At 42.0% G+C, this 21916-nt stretch overlaps 1 protein-coding gene across 2 annotated transcripts; it reads left to right on the top strand.

Moving 5' to 3' along the window:
- Positions 1-5509: 5509 nt before the first annotated feature.
- On the top strand, positions 5510-21089 carry cunh21orf91 (chromosome unknown C21orf91 homolog). 2 transcript variants are annotated; one of them, XM_068601294.1, is made up of 6 exons: positions 5510-5616; positions 7280-7410; positions 8747-8797; positions 16770-17270; positions 18126-18188; positions 18840-21089. In XM_068601294.1, exons 2-6 carry the CDS (start codon positions 7284-7286, stop codon positions 19016-19018), a joined length of 921 nt encoding a protein of 306 aa, XP_068457395.1. In that variant the 5' UTR covers positions 5510-5616; positions 7280-7283; the 3' UTR covers positions 19019-21089. The 2 variants fall into 2 exon arrangements, with proteins under 2 accessions (XP_068457395.1, XP_068457396.1); XM_068601295.1 differs by lacking the exon at positions 8747-8797.
- Positions 21090-21916: the final 827 nt, after the last annotated feature.

Here is a 21916-nt window from a genome sequence, read left to right as displayed (position 1 = left end):
CACGCTTGGTCCTCCAAAACAATATTTTTTTTAAAAAAAACTGGAACTCTTCAAGTCTCTGCAGGCTTGAAGCGAACGCGTCTTGTCTCAGAGCCAGTGAGTCTGGCCTCCGCTCCGCCTGCATGTGTCAGGCAGGGGTTGGCATGTCTGCATCTGCAGCCCTACCTGTAGTATTATTATTTTAATGTCTGTGCTCCAGACCCCACAGAGCACGCTCAGGTTGGCACAGAGCATGGGAACTGCCCCTGAGGGGGATCACAGGCTGCGAGATGATGGATGAGTGAAGAGGGGGTGCCGATGTGCTGAACCTGCAACTCCAGCCTGTTGGCTAATTCCTTAGACCACTTCTCCTTTTCATCACTCTCTAAAACCAACATGCCATCCCCGACGCCTCGAGGGCTCGGCTTTTTTTTTTTTGTAATCTGAGAAACCGAGCGTTTGCTCGCAATTGTCTGGTTTTTATAGCTGGTGTTTGCCGCAGAGCCTGGAAGATAACTGGTGAAATGTGTGTAACCCGAGGCCCCTCTTGTGTGTACACAGCGGTCTATCCTGCCGGTTGCCTGGTGATCCGTCTTGGCTCCGGCAATGGGGAGGACAATAGTTCTGCTGTTGCCCAATCTCAACTCCTATCGCCCGTCAAGCCGGCTGTCACGTTTAATAGACTGCTGGGTTTGTGTCGTACAGTAACTTACAGTACATGTGTCTTTCATTCTGGGCTCTGTTAACAAAACACCACACAAAGGTGTTCTTCTTTTCTCATCCATTATTGTTTACTTTGAGGAAATTAAAACAATTAACTGACCTACAAACAGAAATGTTTATTCCATGATTTACAGATTAAAACACATTTGAAATTGGGATCAAATCAAATCATTTGGGATGAAATCATAGCTAAAAAAAACAACTCCCAACAAGAATGTACAGTAATGCCGTTTAGCAGGAAGATCATTTCTAATGACCAATAAGTTGGGGGCTTATCATTGGATATTTTAACACAATTTGTTTGCCCAATATATCCCCAGGGTTTAACTGTATGTACACATGAGTCATTTCCTTAAGTTCAGAGTTCACTCTGCTCATCACAGCTTGATGAATGATGGATGATGAAGTCAGTCCTCTACCTCCACATGAGTCACAAGGCGAAGGAAACCGGTCCGGAGCCGGTCTCCATTATACTAAGGAGCAGCCCAACATGAGCTTTCCCAACCTCAGAAATAGGATTGTCTGTTTGTTTTCTGTCCATAATGTCAGGTCTGCTGTGCTCCTCAGGCCCGGGTGCATCTGCTGCACACAGTTAGTGGCCACAATAGTTTTTGTGGGAACATGGTGATGCAAAAAAGTGAACAGGAGTTTTATTTGAAGCGGGAATGTCATGCTAATTTTCATGGTTCATACATGTTTCAAGATTCAAGATGTTTTTACTGTCATACGCACAGATAAGAGACAGTTATTCTATACAATGAAAAGATTATTTTGCTCGGTCCTCCTAACAGAAGTACAATAAACTACAGGTAAAAAATAAATAATTAAAAAATAAGCCACCAAATATAAAAGATATAACAGTATTGCAAACAAATATAATAACAGTATTGCTATGGTAAAATATAATAATAATAATAATAATAATAGTATTTCTCATTGTATCTTTATACACTATGCATTGCTACAACGTCCAAGACATAGCAGCCAGTTACAGTTCAGTGATGTGTGTGTGTGTGTGTGTGTGTGTGTGTGTGTGTGTGTGTGTGTGTGTGTGTGTGTGTGTGTGTGTGTGTGTGTGTGTGAGAGTGTGTGTGTGTGTCTGTGTCTGTGTGTGTGTGTGTCTGTGTGTGTGTATGTGTGTGGTAGTTAGTAGTGCAGTCAAATAAAACCAACAACAAACATTTATTTTGACAGTTATGGTTACTTTTAAGATGAACACATTATCAGTGTAAACACATGTAATACATTATTTATTTACAATGTCCTCACTAAAGTAAAGTGAGTTAAATTAAAATGTCACCAGGATTTCAATACTTCTTCCATCACTGTCCTCATAATCGCATGAGGACTGAGCAGTAATGAGATGGATGGATTAATCAAAATTCCTCCAGCAGAGGGAATGTAATTAACCAAATGACCTTTAGAGTGGTATTTAATATGGGTCTTCTATCTACACACACCAGTAGATGCGTCATACACCGATACAATACTGTACCACATTGCAGCTAAAAGGAATTTGTGTTATCACAGTTCCTAAATAATTGTTGTGTGGCCAGTAGTCTGGACTGGCGAGCGTCTCCGAGACTTCCTTCTCTTTCAGACGTGGCGTCTCGTCACTCCTTTGTTTGATTATGATCAGGACTCTTCAGTTTGTGTGAGTCACGCTGCACTGGACCATCAACAGAGTCCTTGTGAGGCCTTCATCCCTGAAAAGGTGCCGGTGTCTCTCTATAAAGAGGACACATATCAAAGTATGTCTCTCAGAAAAGAAACTTTGATTTATCCTTTCGTTTCCACGACACACACACACACACACACACACACACACACACACACACAAACACACACACGCACGCTCCTTTCTCTCTCTTTCAGTTGCAAATGATCTGGAAACAGGCGCAGCAGCCAATGGGAACATCTGCTCTCCGCTCGGTGACTGGCTGCTGGGAGTAAAGAGCTCCGACAGGTTGCATTGCGTTGTTTTTTCTCCCCACTTTTGTTTCTTCCTCTCCCCTTATTTTAACCTCACAGAACTCGCTGAGCAAGATCTGAGGCAAGCTGCAACATGTGGATGCAGAGTCAGCGTTAAGAGATGGATATGGCCTCACTCAGCGTCGATGAATTATCAGATGTATTGTTATCTAAGCAAAGGGTGACTGCGCCGCTGAAATGTTGGAACGTAATTCAATGATAAGCAAGAGAGAGGGTCAATGCAGGTGAATAGGTCAATATTTTAACTAATTATATGTCACCATTAAAGGTTCCCCTATTCATTTCTTCATTAAGAAAATTATAACCGCGCATGGCCAATTATTACATTGTAACATTGTTACAATGACAAATAATGTATGAGGTGTCCTAAATAGTTTTGTGTAATGGTCAAATTTGGAGCGCAGAATCCTGGAAAGGTGCAGTTTGAGAACATAATCTGTGTGTGTGTGGAGGTTTAAGTCCACACTCAGGGGGGAAAGCATCTGTGAAGCTGAAATATGGCCACACAGTAACCAGTGTGTTGCCACTGTGTCAACACATGCCCCTCTGGGACGAGTCTCAATCTGTTTTCAGATGACATCAGTCTTGGCACCCCTTGACTCCAGCTTTGCCATAACTTGACGTATTCATAAATGCAAATGAGGTCTGATCTGTGGAGGCAGTATTACATCATACGGTGTTATCTGCTTATTTGGATGCTAGCCATGTATTAGCTTTAATAGGGCTGTTTGAGAATAGTTGAATTTTGACACACTGCTATAGTCCACAGGAGGGCTCTGAATGTGTGATCGAGACAAACAATGAAAGTGGCTGCAAGGCTGACTGTGCCACGGCTGCCAGATAAGCACACAACGTACAGTACGATGTGAACATGTATGCCGCTGGTGGCTGTGTTTCTGCCCTCTACTGCAGGACATGTAGTTGTGTGCTACATGTAAAGTGTGTAACATGTGGAATGCGGCTGTATTGCACAACTATTTATCTTCACAGTAGATAGTATTTGTGGGGGGAATCTTGGCGAGGTTGGGACAGTGCAGAGTGAGAGCTATTGCGTCACCTTTTTAGTAAGCTTTTAAAACAAATAATAACCAGGTTTATTGTCTCTTATCATTGTTGTGGGTCTGTACTTGCATGCGTCTTTTGGTTGTAGTTGTACTGCTGCACTTTGGCCGGCAGGTGGCACAAACTCCCTGTAGGCTTTATGTTTGGAAGCCTATCTTTCTAGAGTATCACCACTGAGTCACATTCCAGCACTTAACCGTCTTCAATTTGCTTTTCACTTTTTCAATAACAACAGTTTATTATGCGCCCTTGTCTCTGATTATGTATTGAGGTAAATCCATTCAAAGAAGAAACAGCTGCTAGTGCATGCAACAGGAGAGATGTGGTGTGTGAATTGCATAATGCTGGCAGTCTAGCATACATTAAAATGCAGAGTGGCCTTCTTTGGATCATATTACACACAACAGCTCATGACACACACAGGACACACTGAACAGACAGAATGCATTCGGAAGGAAATACTACTGACACATGCATACTGTTTAAGCCTGCAATGGCCTGCCATTGCAGATGCGGTGGCTGTACAGTTTAAATGACACTTCCCCGGGGCCATGCAGCCGTTATGTAAATTATGACTGATAAACTCAATGCAGCATGTGAGATATCAGCACAACCCATGATTATGCAGAGGCGTTTCCCTTTTTAATTTGAGCTATGGCCTAATTGGAATACTCATGTAGTTGTTTATGATACAACAACAACAACAAAATAGCAACCAATATAAATCAAATTTAAAAATCAGATGTTTTTCATGTGGGCTGCAGAGTCAGAATAAATTGTCAGTGGATGGATGACAACTTATGACAAGGTGGCAAACGCTGTGCTGTTGTAACACAACAGCCTTGTAACATTGTTGCTGGCATGTAGTCATTTTAGAAATACATGAGACTTTTGAGGACCAGTATTTGACCAGTAACATCCAGGACTGGCATTGGGATGCAACAAGAGTTGTTGTTCCAGTTCTAGCTGTTGTTGTATTGGAAAGAAACGTGTTGTGACAAAGTCCAGCTGACAAAAGGTAACAGCATAGAAAGGCCCAGCATTTAGAGGCCCTCAGTCAGGGCTAGTGCTACTGTATTTGTAAATGTCTCATAAAATGTGTTTTATGATTTGACTTTGAAGTAACTAGGAGGTGTGAGCATGACAAATATCACTACACCACTGCTAAAAAAGTAAGTTGAAAATACTTGGTCAAACCACGTTAAAGAACATGTCCACTGAGTCAGTTATTCGGAAATAACAACGGCCAAATTACCCCTAAAGCCATTACAGTTATTTCTATCGGTATTTTGCGGGAATTCCCCACGTGAAGGAGAATAAAAACCGAATATCCTGACGAGTGAAGAGAAGGCTGAAATACAAGGCTGATGCCTCATATCGTGTATTCAACAAAGGGTGAATGCTTTACGATAACTATGTTGTATTTATTAGGCGACTATGCATAGTTAGCCCCTAAATTATTCCTTTATAGGGAAATGTTTTGATGACGCTCGGAAGATGTACCTTGGTTCGACCGTAGGGGTGTATTGACAGGTCCAGCTGTCAGAGGTGGCTTGTGTATTGAAAATAATGCATTTCATGACACAATTGTAGTTATTTATGACAAAAACATAATAAATTCACATAGTTCCCGTGTACTAGGGCCAAAGCTGTCGATAATGAAACTAATGTCGACTAGCGGCCCCCCTCAAATAGACGAGTGGGTCATTCCGATGAGAGGGGAGCGAGGTTCCTGTGTATCCTCTGGATTTGCCGTGACGCGCTGGATGTTTGTGTGCTCACCGCGGCGAACGAGAACCGAGGGGTCCGCACACACAAGGGACAGCCGGCCAACACACACACACACTCTCCAAGATACAGGTGAGTTTCACAAAAGTGGTATTCCGAAATCCCGGCGGCACCTTCATTGTGTCGGCTCCCCCGCTGTTTAACAATGCCGAATAACGGTCACGAAGCAGCCAGACCAGAGTAACGTTACTCGGAGGATGCCCGCGCGCTGCTAGCTTAACTTATTGTTAGCCTCCATTTGTTTATCGTTCATACTTTAGTAACTTCAAACTGCCTCGAGACGAGCTGTCCTGCCGCAGACATTGAGGTTTTTAAATTGGTGTCGAGGTGGGACAAAAATACGTGACGGCGAAGGTTAACGTAGTGTGTTAACCCAAAGAGGGAAAAGTTCAGGTGAAACCCGAGCCCCCATCGTTCTCGCCATCGCTGGCCAATATAACTCTTTAGCTTACTCTGTTTCACAGCTCCTTTACTTATGTGCATTAGTTGCACTGGAAGCACGTATACATGTATAAATAACCCCCAGAACTGTTCAATAACTCTATCAAACGTCGTTTCGCTGTACTGACGGCTCTCATTTTCCATATGTATTGTCTCACAATGACTCAGAACCGAGACACGACCCGGCTCATGATCTGATCCCGTAACATGTGTTATTTGCGGCTTGTCACAAGACATGGAGTTTTGTTTCGCAAAACCAGTTTCACATACAAATGTATTTGTTTAAATAAACATGTCATGTGTTTTTTTCTTTCTCTTTTCATTTTTGTTGCAAAGCTATTTTCCTCATCCTGTTACGGTGGAATTAATTTCCCCAACCTTGAATACCTTTTTTTAAATATATGTGGTTGAAACAGTAAAATTTTCAAGAGAAACATCAGACTTACTGGAGTACATCATTTCACTGACACAATTAAAAGCCTGCTTGATACAATAAACTACGCAGCAGTACATCTTCTGGTTGGTGGTTGCACAAATGGATGCTACAGATACAACTCTATGGTCTCCATCTGATATTGCAACACTAACACCAATATTGCTAAATATTTTGTGGGGGAAAGCTACACCGGAGCAGATGTTTGTTTATCTATAATCTTTTTGACAGTTTGTGGGTGTTGTACAGCTGACCAAACATGTTTCCCATTGGGCATTTGTTAATGAATGTAAGGCTGGTGCTCACATACTGTGAAGCCAGAACAGAGATGCACACTGAGGCCATTTCTCTTTTCCATTACTCCGAATCTTTCAAAGTGAATCCATCCGTTTTGTACACGTTGTCTTAAGTAAACCCAAATCATCATGCTTTCCCAATGTAAATGTAAGTCCAGTCCAGAAGTGTACACTCTTTCCCTCAAGAGATAACTGTTGGTTTCAGATTTGACTGCTTGCGTTTGGATTGTCGTTGTTTTTTTGTGTGGGGAATGGGTATGACATTCAACACCATGGGATCCATTATTGGCATGTCGTCAAAAGCAAATAGTGAGAGAGCTTGTGTGGCAATTTATCAATAACATCAGACTGAAACACATTTTCCTTAAAAGGAAACTGCCTCTTTTACTGTGTTTTGTACCAAAAATAGTGTGCCATCCAAAAAATATTTCCCCCATAGACACTCCCAAAAAATGCATTTTTAATAAGTTTATTTGAAAATGTGACCTAATTAGCAAAACATGTCTTGGTGGTTGTGCTAGCGCCTGATATTTTGCCATGTGCCCTCTTTCACTTCCCCCTGAAGCACAATGGATGAAGAGGAGCAGTTTGTGAACATCGATCTGAACGATGACAATATCTGCAGTGTCTGCAAGCTGGAGACGGAGACGGGGACCATGTCTTTTTGCCACGTCTGCTTTGAACTCAGCATTGAAGGTAAGACAAAGTGATGTAAAAGCCCGCTTCACGTACAGCTAATGCATTTGTGCAAGCTAATGTTTCAACTCCCCCCCCAATTGGATTCATATAGAGACGGCCTTATGTGGATAGAGCACTGGTCTCAGCTGCCAAGAGTCTCCAGCGTTTGGATCTCACAATAAATCACTTTTGTAGAAAACATCCAGATTCTTTTTGATCTCTTTTCCCATCACGGCAAATCTTGACTTGCGCCAGGAGCTGAAATGTAGCCTCGGAGGCGTTCAGATTTCTTAATGTATCCTATACTGGCCCTCCACATGAGCTTATTTTATCCTCCACAGGAACAACATATGAGATATGTGCAGGTTAATGGGCATGCAGGACCAAAGCTCTCTCTACAGCAGACCACTGTGATTCCCCCGTTTGATGTGCCACTCAAACTCAAGAGCATGCGTTTGAAGTCTTTTCATCTCTTAATTAATGAGTGGCCTATTTGAAGAAGAATGACAAATCAGAAGGGATTAGTTATGCCTCTCGTTGGGCACTTGTCTCATAGATCCACAAAGACTCTTTTCTGCAAGCAGTGTGTGCGTGTTCATGTCTGCACAGTTTGATGATTGTGTACGACTTATACAACGGTGCAATATAGCTGACTAAGAGCTCCCGGAATGGTATATCACTCTTTTGACAGCGGGAGAAAATGCATATGCACAAAAGATTTATAGGTCTCGTCTGTTGTGGGATAAAGGAGCTGAGCGTGGGGGTGTTGATTAATCGCTTTGCTCTTTGCGTGCTGCAAAAGAGTCTCCAGTCTTCAGAGTCACAGCCTCATACAAGCGTTGTTGGAACAATTCTAAACTTAAATTGTATTCGTAAATCGCTTGCAAGCTCATTCATCCTCATTCAGCAGAAATCTAATCTAAAAATGGGAGAAGGACATAGCTTGTGTTTGCTGGCATGTATAGTATATGCAGTAATGACAAAAGCCTAAATATTAGACTTTCAGCCTTAGTAGAATATTGAAGTGTGTGATATTTAGCATGTAATACTACTTACTTTCATTCGTTCTGCCTGTGCAGCAGCTGAATTCTATGCATACTGTTGCATGTTAGAAAACTAAATGCAGTTTTCCAGATCACCTTTTATATATACTTTTTTTTTTAAGCTCACTGATATCCAATCCGGACGTATGGATCACTGAATGCCTTTAAAGGAATGTAACAAAGATGGTTATTTATCTGTTGACATTTAACAAGGCAGGAAGGAGTTGCTTATCTGGCTCATTTGGGGCGTCCTTATTTGCTCCATTTAATGTTTCAGCCAGGATGTGTGTCTCCTCTTTTTCATCATTTAGACAAAACTGGGGCACCCTCGGTGTTGCTGGATGTGGACAAGACTTCTGGGGGTACAGGTTCTGATGTCGCCTGTGTGTGTGTCTGTTATCTAACCAACTATTAGGTCTGGGGGGGTTTGCAGACGAGCATGTGTTTCTGATGTAGTTAAGCGTTTCTTTAGTGGGAGGGGAGCTTGCCAAACTGCATGCGGCTACGTTAGCCACGGCTGATTGAAAACTAAGGCCAAGCTGTGTGCCTGTCGCCTGCTCACGCCGACCTAATGGCCACAGTGCTCATTCATGTGCCGTCCTTCGTTCGAGGAGAAGAGAACAAAAGTGCTCACACGCAGACAGAGTGTACGAAAACATGTGAAGGGGGGGAGAGTGTTTTTCACCTCTCGTGCGCACACAGAGAGTGCCTCTCTGTTCGAAACCATATCACGTTATCTCAAGGGTGTATTACTGCTGCTGAATATTCATTGCCATCTTGCTATATCTTAAGTAAAAGCAAGATTGCTTCTCTCTTTTTTTCTTCTTTTTTTCTATCTACAATGACCTAACTCCCCATTGATTTTGTGCAAAAGGCAATGTCTTCCAGACCAGAGGAGTCATACCAACCAGAACTATAGCTTGCTAAAAAATACTGATAGGTCTGCTGTAAGGTTCCTTGTAAAGAGAAACAAAGGAACATGAACGAGATTTCTTGAAGCCTCCGAGTGTATTTATTTTCCTTCATGATAAGGAAAAATCCCCCACTCAGCATGTTTGATGTGTTTGTTATGATTTAAATGGGGTGAAAATCAGAGCAGCGATAGCAGAAACATAATTATTTTAATTATTTTTACAAATGTTGCTCCCTCCAGAGTCACAAAAGACACTAACTGTTTTATAGGATGTCTGGTACTCGTCATGAGTGAAATCAGAGGAACGTCCCTTTTTTTAAAGTAAAAAATGTTCTTTGTTTTGAACAAAGAACATTTGTTTTGAACTCGTTGTTTGTGCTGAGATGCTCACCAACAACTGGCCACTGCAACAATGTTTGTCACCGTGGAGAGCAGGCCGATTATGAGTTGGTTGCTTACTCTTCAAGTATTCCTTTCCACCCGCAATCGCCCTGAGATCTGCTCGGAGGCTTGCATGACACGGGGATGTTCAGACTTGTCCGTTTCAAATGTCAGCTGCCGACGCGAACGAAATTCACCGTTGAAATTTTGGCCGCGCGGTACATGAACTCAACCACAAACAAGATCCACGCGTTGCGTTGTTTGTCAGAAAGGCTTCAGCCCACAGTACAACCAGATGCAGAAGTATGTGAAGGTTGTTTGTGGCAACAACAAAAAAAAGAGCATCGAGCACAGTTCGACGCAGGATTGATTGTTCAGGAAGTGCAACCTTTGTTGTAGCTCCAAGTAGTCGTTTCCTGAGGAAACTGCTTTGGCCTTTGTGTGTGCTGATTCCATCACAAAATACAGAGTAAAAATTTGTGTCTATTAATGTTTTGCTCAACCTCTGCCTAACTGGGCTTTTCTTGCTTTCAAACCTTTCTTTTGTTTCTGCTCGCTGCACCATCTGAGCTGTCTAGTACACATGGCCACACAGCCTTGAGCATCAACACTGAGCGGCAGAGAACAAGAGCGCTGCTGCAGTTAGTTTCCACACCGAGAGCCAGTTCAACCAGTCTGTGCGAGGGATGTTGCTTTAACCAGCTAAAGTAATGCGTGTAGTAGTAAAAGTTTGGAAATTAGCTGATTGCCAGATATGTCATTAAAATGGGAGAAGTTTACAGTTGAAACACTGTTTAAAAAAAAAAAAACATTCGCTGGCACAGTTTGGGTTTTTAACTTTCCCTCTTCTCAGTTTTCAAACCACCCAAAACAGCCAAATGTGGTATCAATAACTATTCATCAGGCTTTGCGGTTTGGATCTGATTGCTCATTTGCCGTTTAATTCAAACCAGGCAGGGATTTGTTTTTAAACTGGCCTTATGGTAAGTGGCAGGCTGTGCTCTGTAAACACCTGAGGGATCCGACACCAGACTCTCTCTTAGACAGTCTCCTGGTCTTCTCTGGCTCCTTGTCAGACAAGATGTCGGCTGAGCTGCCAGGTTCAGCTAAAGCCCAGAACATGTATTTCTTCATCTGCTTACATAATGCAGACAGCATTTTTACTGAAGCCTGGCAGTGTTATTTCCAGCTGTGTTTGGAGTGAGGAAAAAATGGCAAATTCCAAAACGGGGGGGGGGTCTGGAATGATGCAATCGGTGCTGATTCTGGTTGCTGCTGGCTCCACAGGGGCCATTGTAGCTCCTCTAAACAGCGTATTCATTGTGGGTGAACTCTTCACCTTGAATGTAGAGAGGTAATTATGTTGCTGCCTGATGTTGCTGTATGTTTAAACTCAGTCGGGGTCCATGGATATGCTGAACCCACCGCATGGCACTGCTTTCCAGGCGTTCCAACATCGTGCTATAATGGTTATATTTATAATGGGCTGCTTTCCAATGCGAGTCTATGATTTGCTCTTTTTTTTCAAAGTTGATTCTCTTCATTAGCCACGCAACTGTGAAATAATTGCCTCTTTCACCACAGGTTGTGAATCTCTAAACTAACTTGTGTAGTCTAAACCACATAGTGTGGTAACAATGTGAGCAACCTCCTCTATAAAAGCTGTTATCCTCTGGCACCAAGTTCTTGTTTCTGCATTAATGTGAGACTGAGATCAGTTTCACTTGGCTTGTTGGTAGAAACAAGCAGTTGGTAGATAGTTTGCAGTAAATTGTGACCCACTGATACTGGGTAATTGTAGATTATTCTATTCTAACATTTTAACAGCCTTGGGTTCTAATACTAAGTGTCATGCATTGTCTGCTATCTGTCTAACTTGTCAGCGTTTGCTCACAACAATGTTTTCACAACTTAGATTTGATATTATATATATATATATATATATATATATATATATATATATATATATATATATATATATATATATATATATATATATATATATATATATATATATATTTTACATCTCTATTCAGAAAGTAATAACTCACTGAGTGTACGGTTCACAAGTATACATACACAGGTATATGACACAAGTATACACAGGTATATGACACAAGTATACACAGGTATATGACACAGGTATATGACACAAGTATACACAGGTATATGACACAGGTTTATAGAGGTATATGACACAGGTATACACATGTATATGATACAACTATACATAGGTATATGACACAGGTATATGACACAACTATAAACAGGTATATGACACAGGTTATACACAGGTATATGCCACAGGTGTACACAGCATTAGAAGGTAGCTGCTAGAAAGACTTTCCTGCAGCACAAGTTCATAATGTGCTGTACAGAATACACTTTCTTTTTTCAAGGTTAAGAGCATTAGAACGCATATTTTTGTCTGAATAGAAACACTGTTTCACTGATTTTTGTTCCCATCAGTTGTTCGTAAGTGGCTGGGACTCTGGGATTTACTTGCTTCATCAAATATGATTTTCATTTAGAAGTATTAATTATCATAATTTGAAGTTTTGACAAGATTAGCTTGATTTATTCTAATCACATTTTCAGATCAATCAGATGTTGCAATGCTTAGTCTGTCATTTTATAGTGCTTCATTTTTGTTCTCAATTTTTGTGAATATGGGAATATCCTTTTCTACAAATTTTTGTAAATCAGAAGAAGCCTATTGAGAGAGAGCTCTGTAACTACAAGACTTATATTGACATATTTAACCGGCACATGCATTTTCATACAGCATTGAAGCAGCTGCTCATTCTAATTAAGATTATTGTAAACAAGTTTGATATTTTATGGGACTATTAACATCACTGGTGTGAGTTTAAGAATAAATGTCACCTCTTCCTCCATTCAAATTTGACTTTTGTCATCTGTTTCTTTACATTTTCTTGGGAAATTTTGGAATTCATACACGAGCAAGGCAAGGCGTTGATGGATGGATGTCTATTCCTGTTCAAGTGACTGTCTCCTACGACTTTTAGTTTAGCAGCGGTACCAGTCTGTCATTCATCGTCTGTTCTGCTGTGGACGGTCTGTGGGGGTATTATTAAGTGGGTTGAGTTCAGTGCTGGTCACGTTGGCTCGTGCAGCTGCTGACCACTCCTCATTCTCCCAAACCGTGCAATGCAGCTGTGTCATCACCGATGACCTCTGTCCCATGTGTCAATTTTCATCGTCTCCTCTTAACCTTTTAAGCTCAGCCCCCTGTTTCACCTCTTTTTAAAAAAAATGAAAAAATAAACGTAATTATCTCTGCAACCAGGAACAATGTTTTCCCATAAAACAAGTTTGTTTTTCTCTATTTTTTAACCGAACAATAATTTTTTGGGATTGAAACTCCTTCCAAATATGCCGAAGCTTTGTTATATTTCTGATTCCGATTTTTTTCGGTCCTAATCTTTCCAAAAAGATGCATTATTATTAGTATGCGGGATGTTGTTAAGCTCCTGAACCATTAAGTTTGAATAACTTGGAGACTGCTCCAAGAGGGATTTTTGGTAAATCTTGCTCTTATCATATGCTGGATGTTCATATGTTATAAAAGTGTTTTTAAATATACTTTTCTCTTTGAAAAAAACTTCTAAAAAAAATAATGTAAAATAACACAAGTATAAGTACTCATGTGGGGTCCATACGACGACTTGAACACGGAGAACCAGAGGTACAGAAGGAACTATGGTTTTCAAAAGTGTGTCAAGGCTTGATTGCCTTGCTCAACACACAATAAATAAAAACCAGAAGTCTGCAGAAGGTTGCTCAAGGCAGGACCAAATGCGTCCTTTTGGTCATTGAATTTAAAACAGAGCAGCGTCTGTATTATGCTTTGCAAGAATGCATAAAAGCTTCGATTTACAGCAGCAACAGGCATTGGTACTTCAGGCCGAGATCTCTTTCCATGACGGCAACCACGAGACTAGAGAGTGGACGTTTGAGTTCAATTTGGGCAGAAGTGCAGCCACTTAATAAAGAGCAGGACGAGATCAACAGAGTGATGTCGTCTCTCTGCAGCCTGAGGACTATTATGCCGTGGTGCTAGGAGCGTTCCCATGGAGAAACAGCCCTTGTATTTCTGGTGCTGCTTTACCAGTTTCTCAACTTTCCACACCAACTTCATATGACTAAAATGGAATTAAATATTATTTTAGTTTCTACTACTTGTCGCTTCTTAGTTGGTAAATCGACTTTGATTGTTTTCATCTTCGTCAACTATATTTCTTTGGTCAATTCGTTGTTTTTTTTTAATGTTTTTTCCATGCTGAATGACTTATTTCCCAGAAATGTATTACCACGTCTGTGGTAAACACAAAATCGAAATTGATTTTTTGGAGAAACTCCGTTTTACAAATCGATAAATTGACAAATTTGTCAAATTGTCCAACAATTTCTTTGTCGAGGAGGCGAGGACAGCCCTATTTGATAAATGACCCATCATTTAATTTGTAAATTAAACATAGCCAAATACAATCGTGTTAAATCTTTGACTTGTGAGCACAGTTTTAACATTGTCTTCAGGTCTTTATCTTTTCAGGTCAAGATAATTACTTCTCGCTTTGAATAACCTGTCCTGTACCACTCGCTTCCTGATTGGATCGGATTCTAGCGGTAATCTTATTTATATTTGCTCCGTGAGACTACTTATTAACAGCTGAAAAGCGTGAATAACAACAGCAGATGTTCGTATTTTACACCAGACCCAAGCATGTGTCAGTGCTTTGTCTCTGTTAGTTGACTCATTCCATACAAAAGGGCAGGAAAAAACAAGCCCATTGGTCGTCAGCGTTGTCGTGCTTAATGTCTCTATCTGTCACAGCCGAACAATGTGGATTCACCTCCAGTGAATAGACCGTGTGTGTGTGAGAGTGTGTGACTGTGAGTGTGTGTGTGTGTGTGTGGCCATGAAAGACAGTAGCGCTAAGCTGCTTAGCTAGAGTGAGGTCTTTGGCTGGTGGTGCACTGGCCTGGTTGTGGGCCAATGATTTCCCTGCTAGGGAAGTGGTAGTCAGTGTGTTTTTTTTGTTGTAGTCCAAAGACTGATCGGATTATTTCCATGGCTATTTGATAGGCAAAAAGCTCCCGCGGCCGTTAGCTAAGCATCTGTAGATTCGGTGGCATTCTCGTACAGGACACTCGCATACCTGGCGCTGTATGCTGCAGGTGCCTCACAAGACTAATCTATCGGAAAGGTCTGTGTGTCTCGGCACTCGGGTCACAACACAGCTATGCAGATGCTAAGAATAGACCTCTGCGCTCACAGTTGCGTAATGGTCTCAAACCTTCTGGTGTCCTGAGGCATATATAATGTGCGGACTGTCCCCCGTTAGGTGTTTGTTTTGATCCTGCAGGCGTACAGAAAGCTTTCAAAAGACATGTGAGGAAAGGACATGGGACCGAGACATTACAAGACAATTGGTGCTGAAAACTAATTTAGTTTTTCTTATGTTTTTTCTGTCAATAACATCCTTAATAGATTAACACTTCAGTCAAGGTTTTCACACAACTTCAGCAAGGCTGCGAAAGTGCTGCTAGTCGGCAGCTCGACTTGTAGCAACCGCTGTTTGCTTTAAAACCGGTTTATGTGAGTTGCAGTTCTGTTCTGATCCATTTTCTTACCAAAGATACTTCAGACAAGTTTAATTTCCTAAGACTGCAACAAAGAAACTAATTCAGTATTTCCTATAGTGTGTGGGACTCGCCAGCTTCCAGGTTGTCAGTCACAGACCCGATTGGATATGGCTGTCACAAACCGGGGTTAAAGGAAACCGAAGCCCCCCATTTGTGTGTATATTCCTTTACACAAGGCCCTGCAGACCGCAGTAGACACCAGGGCCCTGTGTCTGACTGTTTTACTGTGGTCATGAGGTGTTAGTTAATGCTAGTTTTGGTAATGTCCTGTGGTTTCCTGTGCTCCTCGATCTAAGCAACAAGATAGCCATGCGCGGAAAACCTCCCCAAGTGAGCTGTTAAATCTATATGGACAACGGTGACTAATCTTCTCACTCCGGGCTCCAGCACGTTTCGTCTGTCTGCTGACAAACGCAGGCTGTGAGAAGAAGGCCATCACACAACCACCTGTGGAAGACACACAACACAGTTTTCACTCTCTTTCTCTTCCAGCTTCACTTTGTTTGTCGAACCCTGGCTCAATTTACTCTGCGCTTATTTTGAAATTTTGGTCTACTTGCTGGCTAATTTGTATGCGCTAAAGTGGTTACAGCGTGACCTGTTTTTACTGGATCCAAAAAATGTTACTTGTTTTCCCTTTTCCGAGGTGCTTCCGAGGAATATAGTTTGAAGTCTGTCCGGGCAGTTTGGCAAAGGAAGTGCGGTTAAATGCAGTAGCTTGTCGAGCTATGCAAGGGCATTAACCACCAAAGATCACAAATGCAACCTAAGCGAGTTGACCTTATCTATGCCGGCCGTCTCTTTGAGTTACTACGAGCACACCAGACGCATATGGCTTAAAACCCACCAGTTAACTGAAACGCCTCCCGCTGTTAGAATATCGATTCTGGCAACCGAATGTACAACAAAAACAGATTTAAGATTGAAGGGAAAGCCCTGTTTCATGTGGACGTGAAGCAGGGCTCCCTCCCTGCTGTTGCCCAGTCCACATTTTCTAAATATGCTTCATGTGTTAGCAGCGAGACTGGGTCAGACTATTATCCCTGCTATCTCAACACTCTGCCGGCTAATCCACCACACATTGAGCGGCTTTCACGGAGAGATCGCGACAGGTCAATCTGCCAGTTCTAGCTCTCTTTTATACTGATTTACTTTCATTTGTTGGGCGAGACATGCATTTCTCAATAACTGCTGAGATCACTGCTTTATTTCCTGTTAACTATTTCAGATGCCTTTTTTTTTATTGTTTTATAACCCTGCTTTTTGGAGTTCACTGTATTGCTGCACTCATAACTTTGACAGTTTTCTTTCAGTGTCTTGAAAATGCATTGTTCCTCTTGGCTCATTGCTTCACGTCCTTGTGAACGCAGGTGTTTCCTCTGCCACCTTGTTGCACACCAAGTCCCTGCGCGGCCACAGAGACTGCTTTGAAAAGTGCCATCTCATTGTCAACCAGAAGCTGTCGCGTTCCAAAGTCTCCCGAAGTTCCTACGAGGGCATGAAGCTGGCCTTCAGCCAGAAGCTGAACCGCATCATCCAGTACGCCCAGAACAAAGACTCCGTCTCCTCCAACGGGCCCGGCAGACGAGGGGCCAAGCTCCTTTGTTACAGCGACAGTGACCGCAAGCTGCTGCCCCAGTCGGACGCCCAGGTGCCCCGCTACACGCCGCGCTGGGACGCGGGCAAAGCCACGGGGCTGCCGGACTACACCGTGGGGATGCTGGAGTGCCGCACGGCGGAGGAGCTGGGACTGCTGCAGGAGCCGCGAGCCGACGTTTGGTCCGGTGACGGCAGGAACGGACATCACGGTCGGAAGCAAGCCTTGGGAGGACCAACGCCGCGCAGACACCCGGGCAGCAGCAGAGATGAACGTGAGCACGTTTCAGGTTTCACTTTAGTGTCGGTGTGTAGTTAAGTCGTGAAGGTTTGATTATTTCTCTGTGATTTATTTCCGAGCACTTATTAGTTTAAAGGCAGCAGACAAAATGGTAACGCAGGAATAGAAAATTCTTTCTTACTCGGTCTGTCTCTTATCTTCCTCTTTGCTGTGATCCCTCCAGAGAAAAAAGTTAATTCTCCTCTAACCTCGAGACCCAGCACGTCCTTGGCGTTCTCATGTCTTGTCGCTACTAAAGCTGCTTATGACTGCAGGAATGTGAGAGAGCGTCGCACAGTCATAGGCCCCTTATTAACATTCTGTGCCTTAAAATGAAAGATGACAGGCATTTCACAGGTACACGGTTTGTGTTTCATTTGCGCGTCTATCTCCACATTAGCTTGTCGACGCACTTTAATCTGAATATCTTGCAAATGGACAGGAAACTAAGCAAACACTTCCTTCATTCTGGTGAATCTTTATGCACCAACCGATGTGAAGGACAACTATTAATGACTCTTAATATATTATGCAGTACAGCTCTCAAGCATCCTTTATTGCTTCCTGGTATTTATTCTCTTTCAGATCAATTTGTGTCATTTAATGTTATCTCTGCTGAACACGCATAATTAACTCTTCTCTTCAAATGTGCATGTGGCTCCCATTCACCTCACTGAGGCGTGGATTCATTTGAATTAGCCTCTAAACTCCTGAGATTCAGTAAGCCCGTGTGTGTTTCAGAAAGATTTCTGGATCTTGACATAGAAGAAAGGTCAACACTCAGCAACTCCAAACTATAGTAGAAATGTGTCTGCTAATCTCAACTGTCTGTTTTTTTTTCTTCTTTTAGTGACTAAAATGAGTGTGGACGAACTCCATCAGCTGAACCACCAACTACTGATAAAGATCCAAAGTACGTGTTGTTTGTCTGTTTTGAGCACAACCGTTAGACCTAAAGTTCAAGGTTCTTCTTCAGGATAAAAGCAAAAGAAAGACGTGTTTTAACTGGCGAGAGGTTAATATAGAACGTAAGGCTTCTCTACTCAACACGGTCATAATTGAGCGCCGTCATGGCGTTTGTTTTGGCACACTCGTATTCAATTAGTTGTCATTAAACATTCCTGATGTCTTCGTTTGTGACTGATGAAGTGAGCCAGATTGTCTCTCAGGCCAGTGTGAAGAGGGAGATGACACGAGCTGCTAATATAAGATGTCCTCTGGTGAAGTGAAGTCTCGTGGGTGTCTGGCTCACAGTCACATATCCACATCTTTTCATGACCAAAGAACAGATGGGGAGGTTTTGGATCCTAAAGGATTTAGGAGCAATGCTTTTTATGATCTACATAGTACAAGAAGTAAAGCTGGCATCCTTGACAAAGGTTGTTGTTTTTTGTTTTTTTTTTAGGTACCCTAAGCAGATGCATTTTGTCGTGTTATCTTTGCTCTCTACCCCTTAAGTGATCAGTATTATTGCTTTTCTTTATCTCACTTGTTTGTCTATAAGTTGATGAACGAAGCCACTGATTCTCTCTCCCCTTCCTTCTCTCCTTCTCTCTCTCAACAGAGGTCTTCGAGGAGCTGACGGTGACCGTGCAGGAAAAAGACTCGTTGGCGTCCGAGCTGCACGTGCGTCACATCGCCATCGAGCAGCTCTTTAAGAACTGCGCCAAGCTGCCCTGGCTGCACATCAGCAGGGCCGGGGTCAAGGCCACCACCAGCAGCAGCACCGGCCCGGTGGAGTGAGGCGCAACATGGCGGCTTCTGTCTCCTCTGCTGGGGGGAGGAAACTAGTAAACACTTGACTGCAGCAAGGCTGGAAGAAAAACAAAGACGCCTTTGTGTACATTGAGTGACTTTGGCTTGTCAGACCTGCTTCAGAGCAGCGTTTAAGGGCTGACGCGGCCCCTCGTTATCGCTGTTGCAGTGATGATGCAAGGATTATTGGCCTGGTCTGTGACCTGAACTCAACCCATTTTATCGCCAGGATGCATGCTAATACCATGTGGAATGGGGAATATGCGGTTTCCTGTCCCCTCGGTACACGCCAAGGACATCTTTTTAAAAATGTACCTTAATACAGACCGAAAGAAGAAAAAGAGAAGAAAAAAAAAAACAGTTTATCTGCATAGTTTTCCAGAAATGATTGCTGTTGGTTTTATTTCCTTTGGTTTTGCTGTCAAACATTTCAGTTCTTCATTGTTTGAGTGTGGATATTCAAATACTGCTTAATACTCCTTATATGTTACCTGATGGTGAAAGTATTTTTTTATAACATGGCTGGGTGCTGAACGTTGGACGCGGATTGGCTGAACGATGCCCATCATATTCATACCAACAGGCGCTGCAGGAGTGTTTGATTTGAACGACCCTGACCCTGCTTCCTCGCGCTGCCGCACCCTGGCGATACAGTTTGAATGGTTTTCGGCTTGCCTTCAGACTGCCCTCGTAGGACTCGATAGTTCATGAAAACTGTGGCGATCAGATAGATTTACCAGTAAAATGAATTCTAACACACTAAAGAAGGATTATGTCTAATCCAGGAAAAGAACACAGGCAAGTGAGTGCAAGACTACACCCAAAAGTCCCCTGAAGCGCCTCCGCAACAAAGTGTGAAGTCAACGGGGCGACAGGTTTTCTCTTGTTTTCCTTTGTGACTATTTTGGGAGTGTCCTTGAGTGTCACTTTGTAACAGCTGGTTGACAAGTTACAGGTTTTCAGTATTTTATTCAGCCTTTTTTGGTTTTATAGAAACTATGATAGCCGGTGAGATGTACTTGATATTTAGCACAGAGCGGTCTCGTCGAGCACAAGCGTATAAGAAAAATTATGGTTTAGTTATTAAAAAAAAAATCCAGCTGCCAAACCAAAGTCTGTATTTGTTCCATTTTAAATGGGGACTACAACCAGGTGACTTCCATTAGCGGAGGGAGATGCAACACCAAACTGATTTGAAATGTTTGTGGCTTAGGGATTTCCTTCACTGTGTGTAATCATGAACCATAGATAATGTGTTGATGTGGAATTTGTTCTCATGCTACACATGTTGTGTGTTTTACAATGAGTTTGATTTCTCTCTCATAGCAATACACGGACGTCCTGGTTTCTGACCAAAAGGAGACAAAGTGGGCGATGGTATTATCAGTGGAGTGGGTGAATAAAGCCTGCACTTTGGGTTCACCTATTATTCAGAAACCCTATGCAAGGACGAGACGAATGAATCAGAAGCCTTATTAAATAGCAAATATCTAAAAGAATATCGGCTACTGGAGCCGCTAGAGTGTAATATGCTGGGAAAAGACCACATTGTATTCAGAGTGATGTTCGAATAACTTGTCTCTTTTGCTCTCTCTCTTTGTAAGAGATTCAATAAATTCAACCCCTTTTCAGGGTTTAAATTTTTAGCTCCATTTTTAAACTTGTATCTTGTTCTTTCTTTGTTTAACTGTATTCAGTGTGCTTGAGTGTATTCAATCGTCATTCATTCAATCTTCTTTCATTGTTGTTGTTTGTATCTTTTGATTATGAATGCATGGTCTTTTTGTACACTGCGACAACATGCCCGGGCCTCTGCCTCTGCTCAGCAGGACATTCAAGATGGATCCGGTTGTGTCATTATCTTTTATTGGAGATGTGAGCGTACCTGTTGCACTTCCTTCCTTCAAACTCGACTCTCTGTTCGGCTGTGTGACCATTCTAATGTGTGTATGTGAGTGTGTGTGTGTGTTTCATGGACCTTACACATACTGTGTGATTTGTGCTTAAGTGACAGTTTGTATTTTTTGTAAAACATTTCAATAAAACTATTTTTACTACACGATGTGAGGCCCTTGAATGTTTACTGTTTGTGGCCACTTCTGTTTGGTGATAAGACGGGTGGTGTGCTTGATATTCACATTACAAATGAATACAAAAATGACATCTCAACAAAAAATTTCATTTTTCACTGGCTCTGTAAACTGCACATTGGAATGTTGGCCTTATGCACAGTGAAGCATTACATTTAACACATTAACACACATCTTTACTACCTCCCCACATGCACATATTCTTATGTACTTTCCACCAAAATTTCGACTTTTCCAGGTAAATAATTGTGCACATTCCTGCACAAAACTGCAGCTCTTCCACTTTAAAAAATAAAATTGAACCCATTCCTCAAATATTTTTTTCTATTGTAGATTGTTCTATTTCATATTACATCGCTTGACACGACATCACCAAGACAAGTTCTTTGCCAATAAAAACAGGCAATGAAAAACATGACTGCAGACACTGAGGAAGTGCCAGTCTGCCATCATTGCGCCTGATTTGATCCAGTTGTTGCCTTTTTGTATTTTTAAACCGACTGCTGAAGAATAAGTGCATATTGTGGTAAATGGAGGTTTGGTGCCCCCGTGTGGATAAAGGGTGTTTATTACATGGCTTCGTGATCGTAAATGAGTGTAATTTCCGGGAAATACGCCCACTGTGCTGTGGGGTTAATCTTCTCAAGGATCAAATAGCCTGAAGTATATAATTTTGAGGAAGCATGTGTATCAACAACATGGCATCAAAACAGAGTAAATTTAATAGTGTAGCATAGCGTTTTAAAGTTCTCTGAGTTCTTGTTTGATATTCATCTTTATGATAAGGTTTTCATGA

The sequence above is a fragment of the Clinocottus analis genome, unplaced genomic scaffold (assembly GCF_023055335.1).
Source record: "Clinocottus analis isolate CAN_PGR_092001 unplaced genomic scaffold, fCliAna1.0.p SCAF_5, whole genome shotgun sequence".
NCBI classification, from domain to species: domain Eukaryota; kingdom Metazoa; phylum Chordata; class Actinopteri; order Perciformes; family Cottidae; genus Clinocottus; species Clinocottus analis.
Note: the sequence above shows the minus strand (reverse complement) of the source record. Positions and strands in the feature narration are given on the sequence as shown.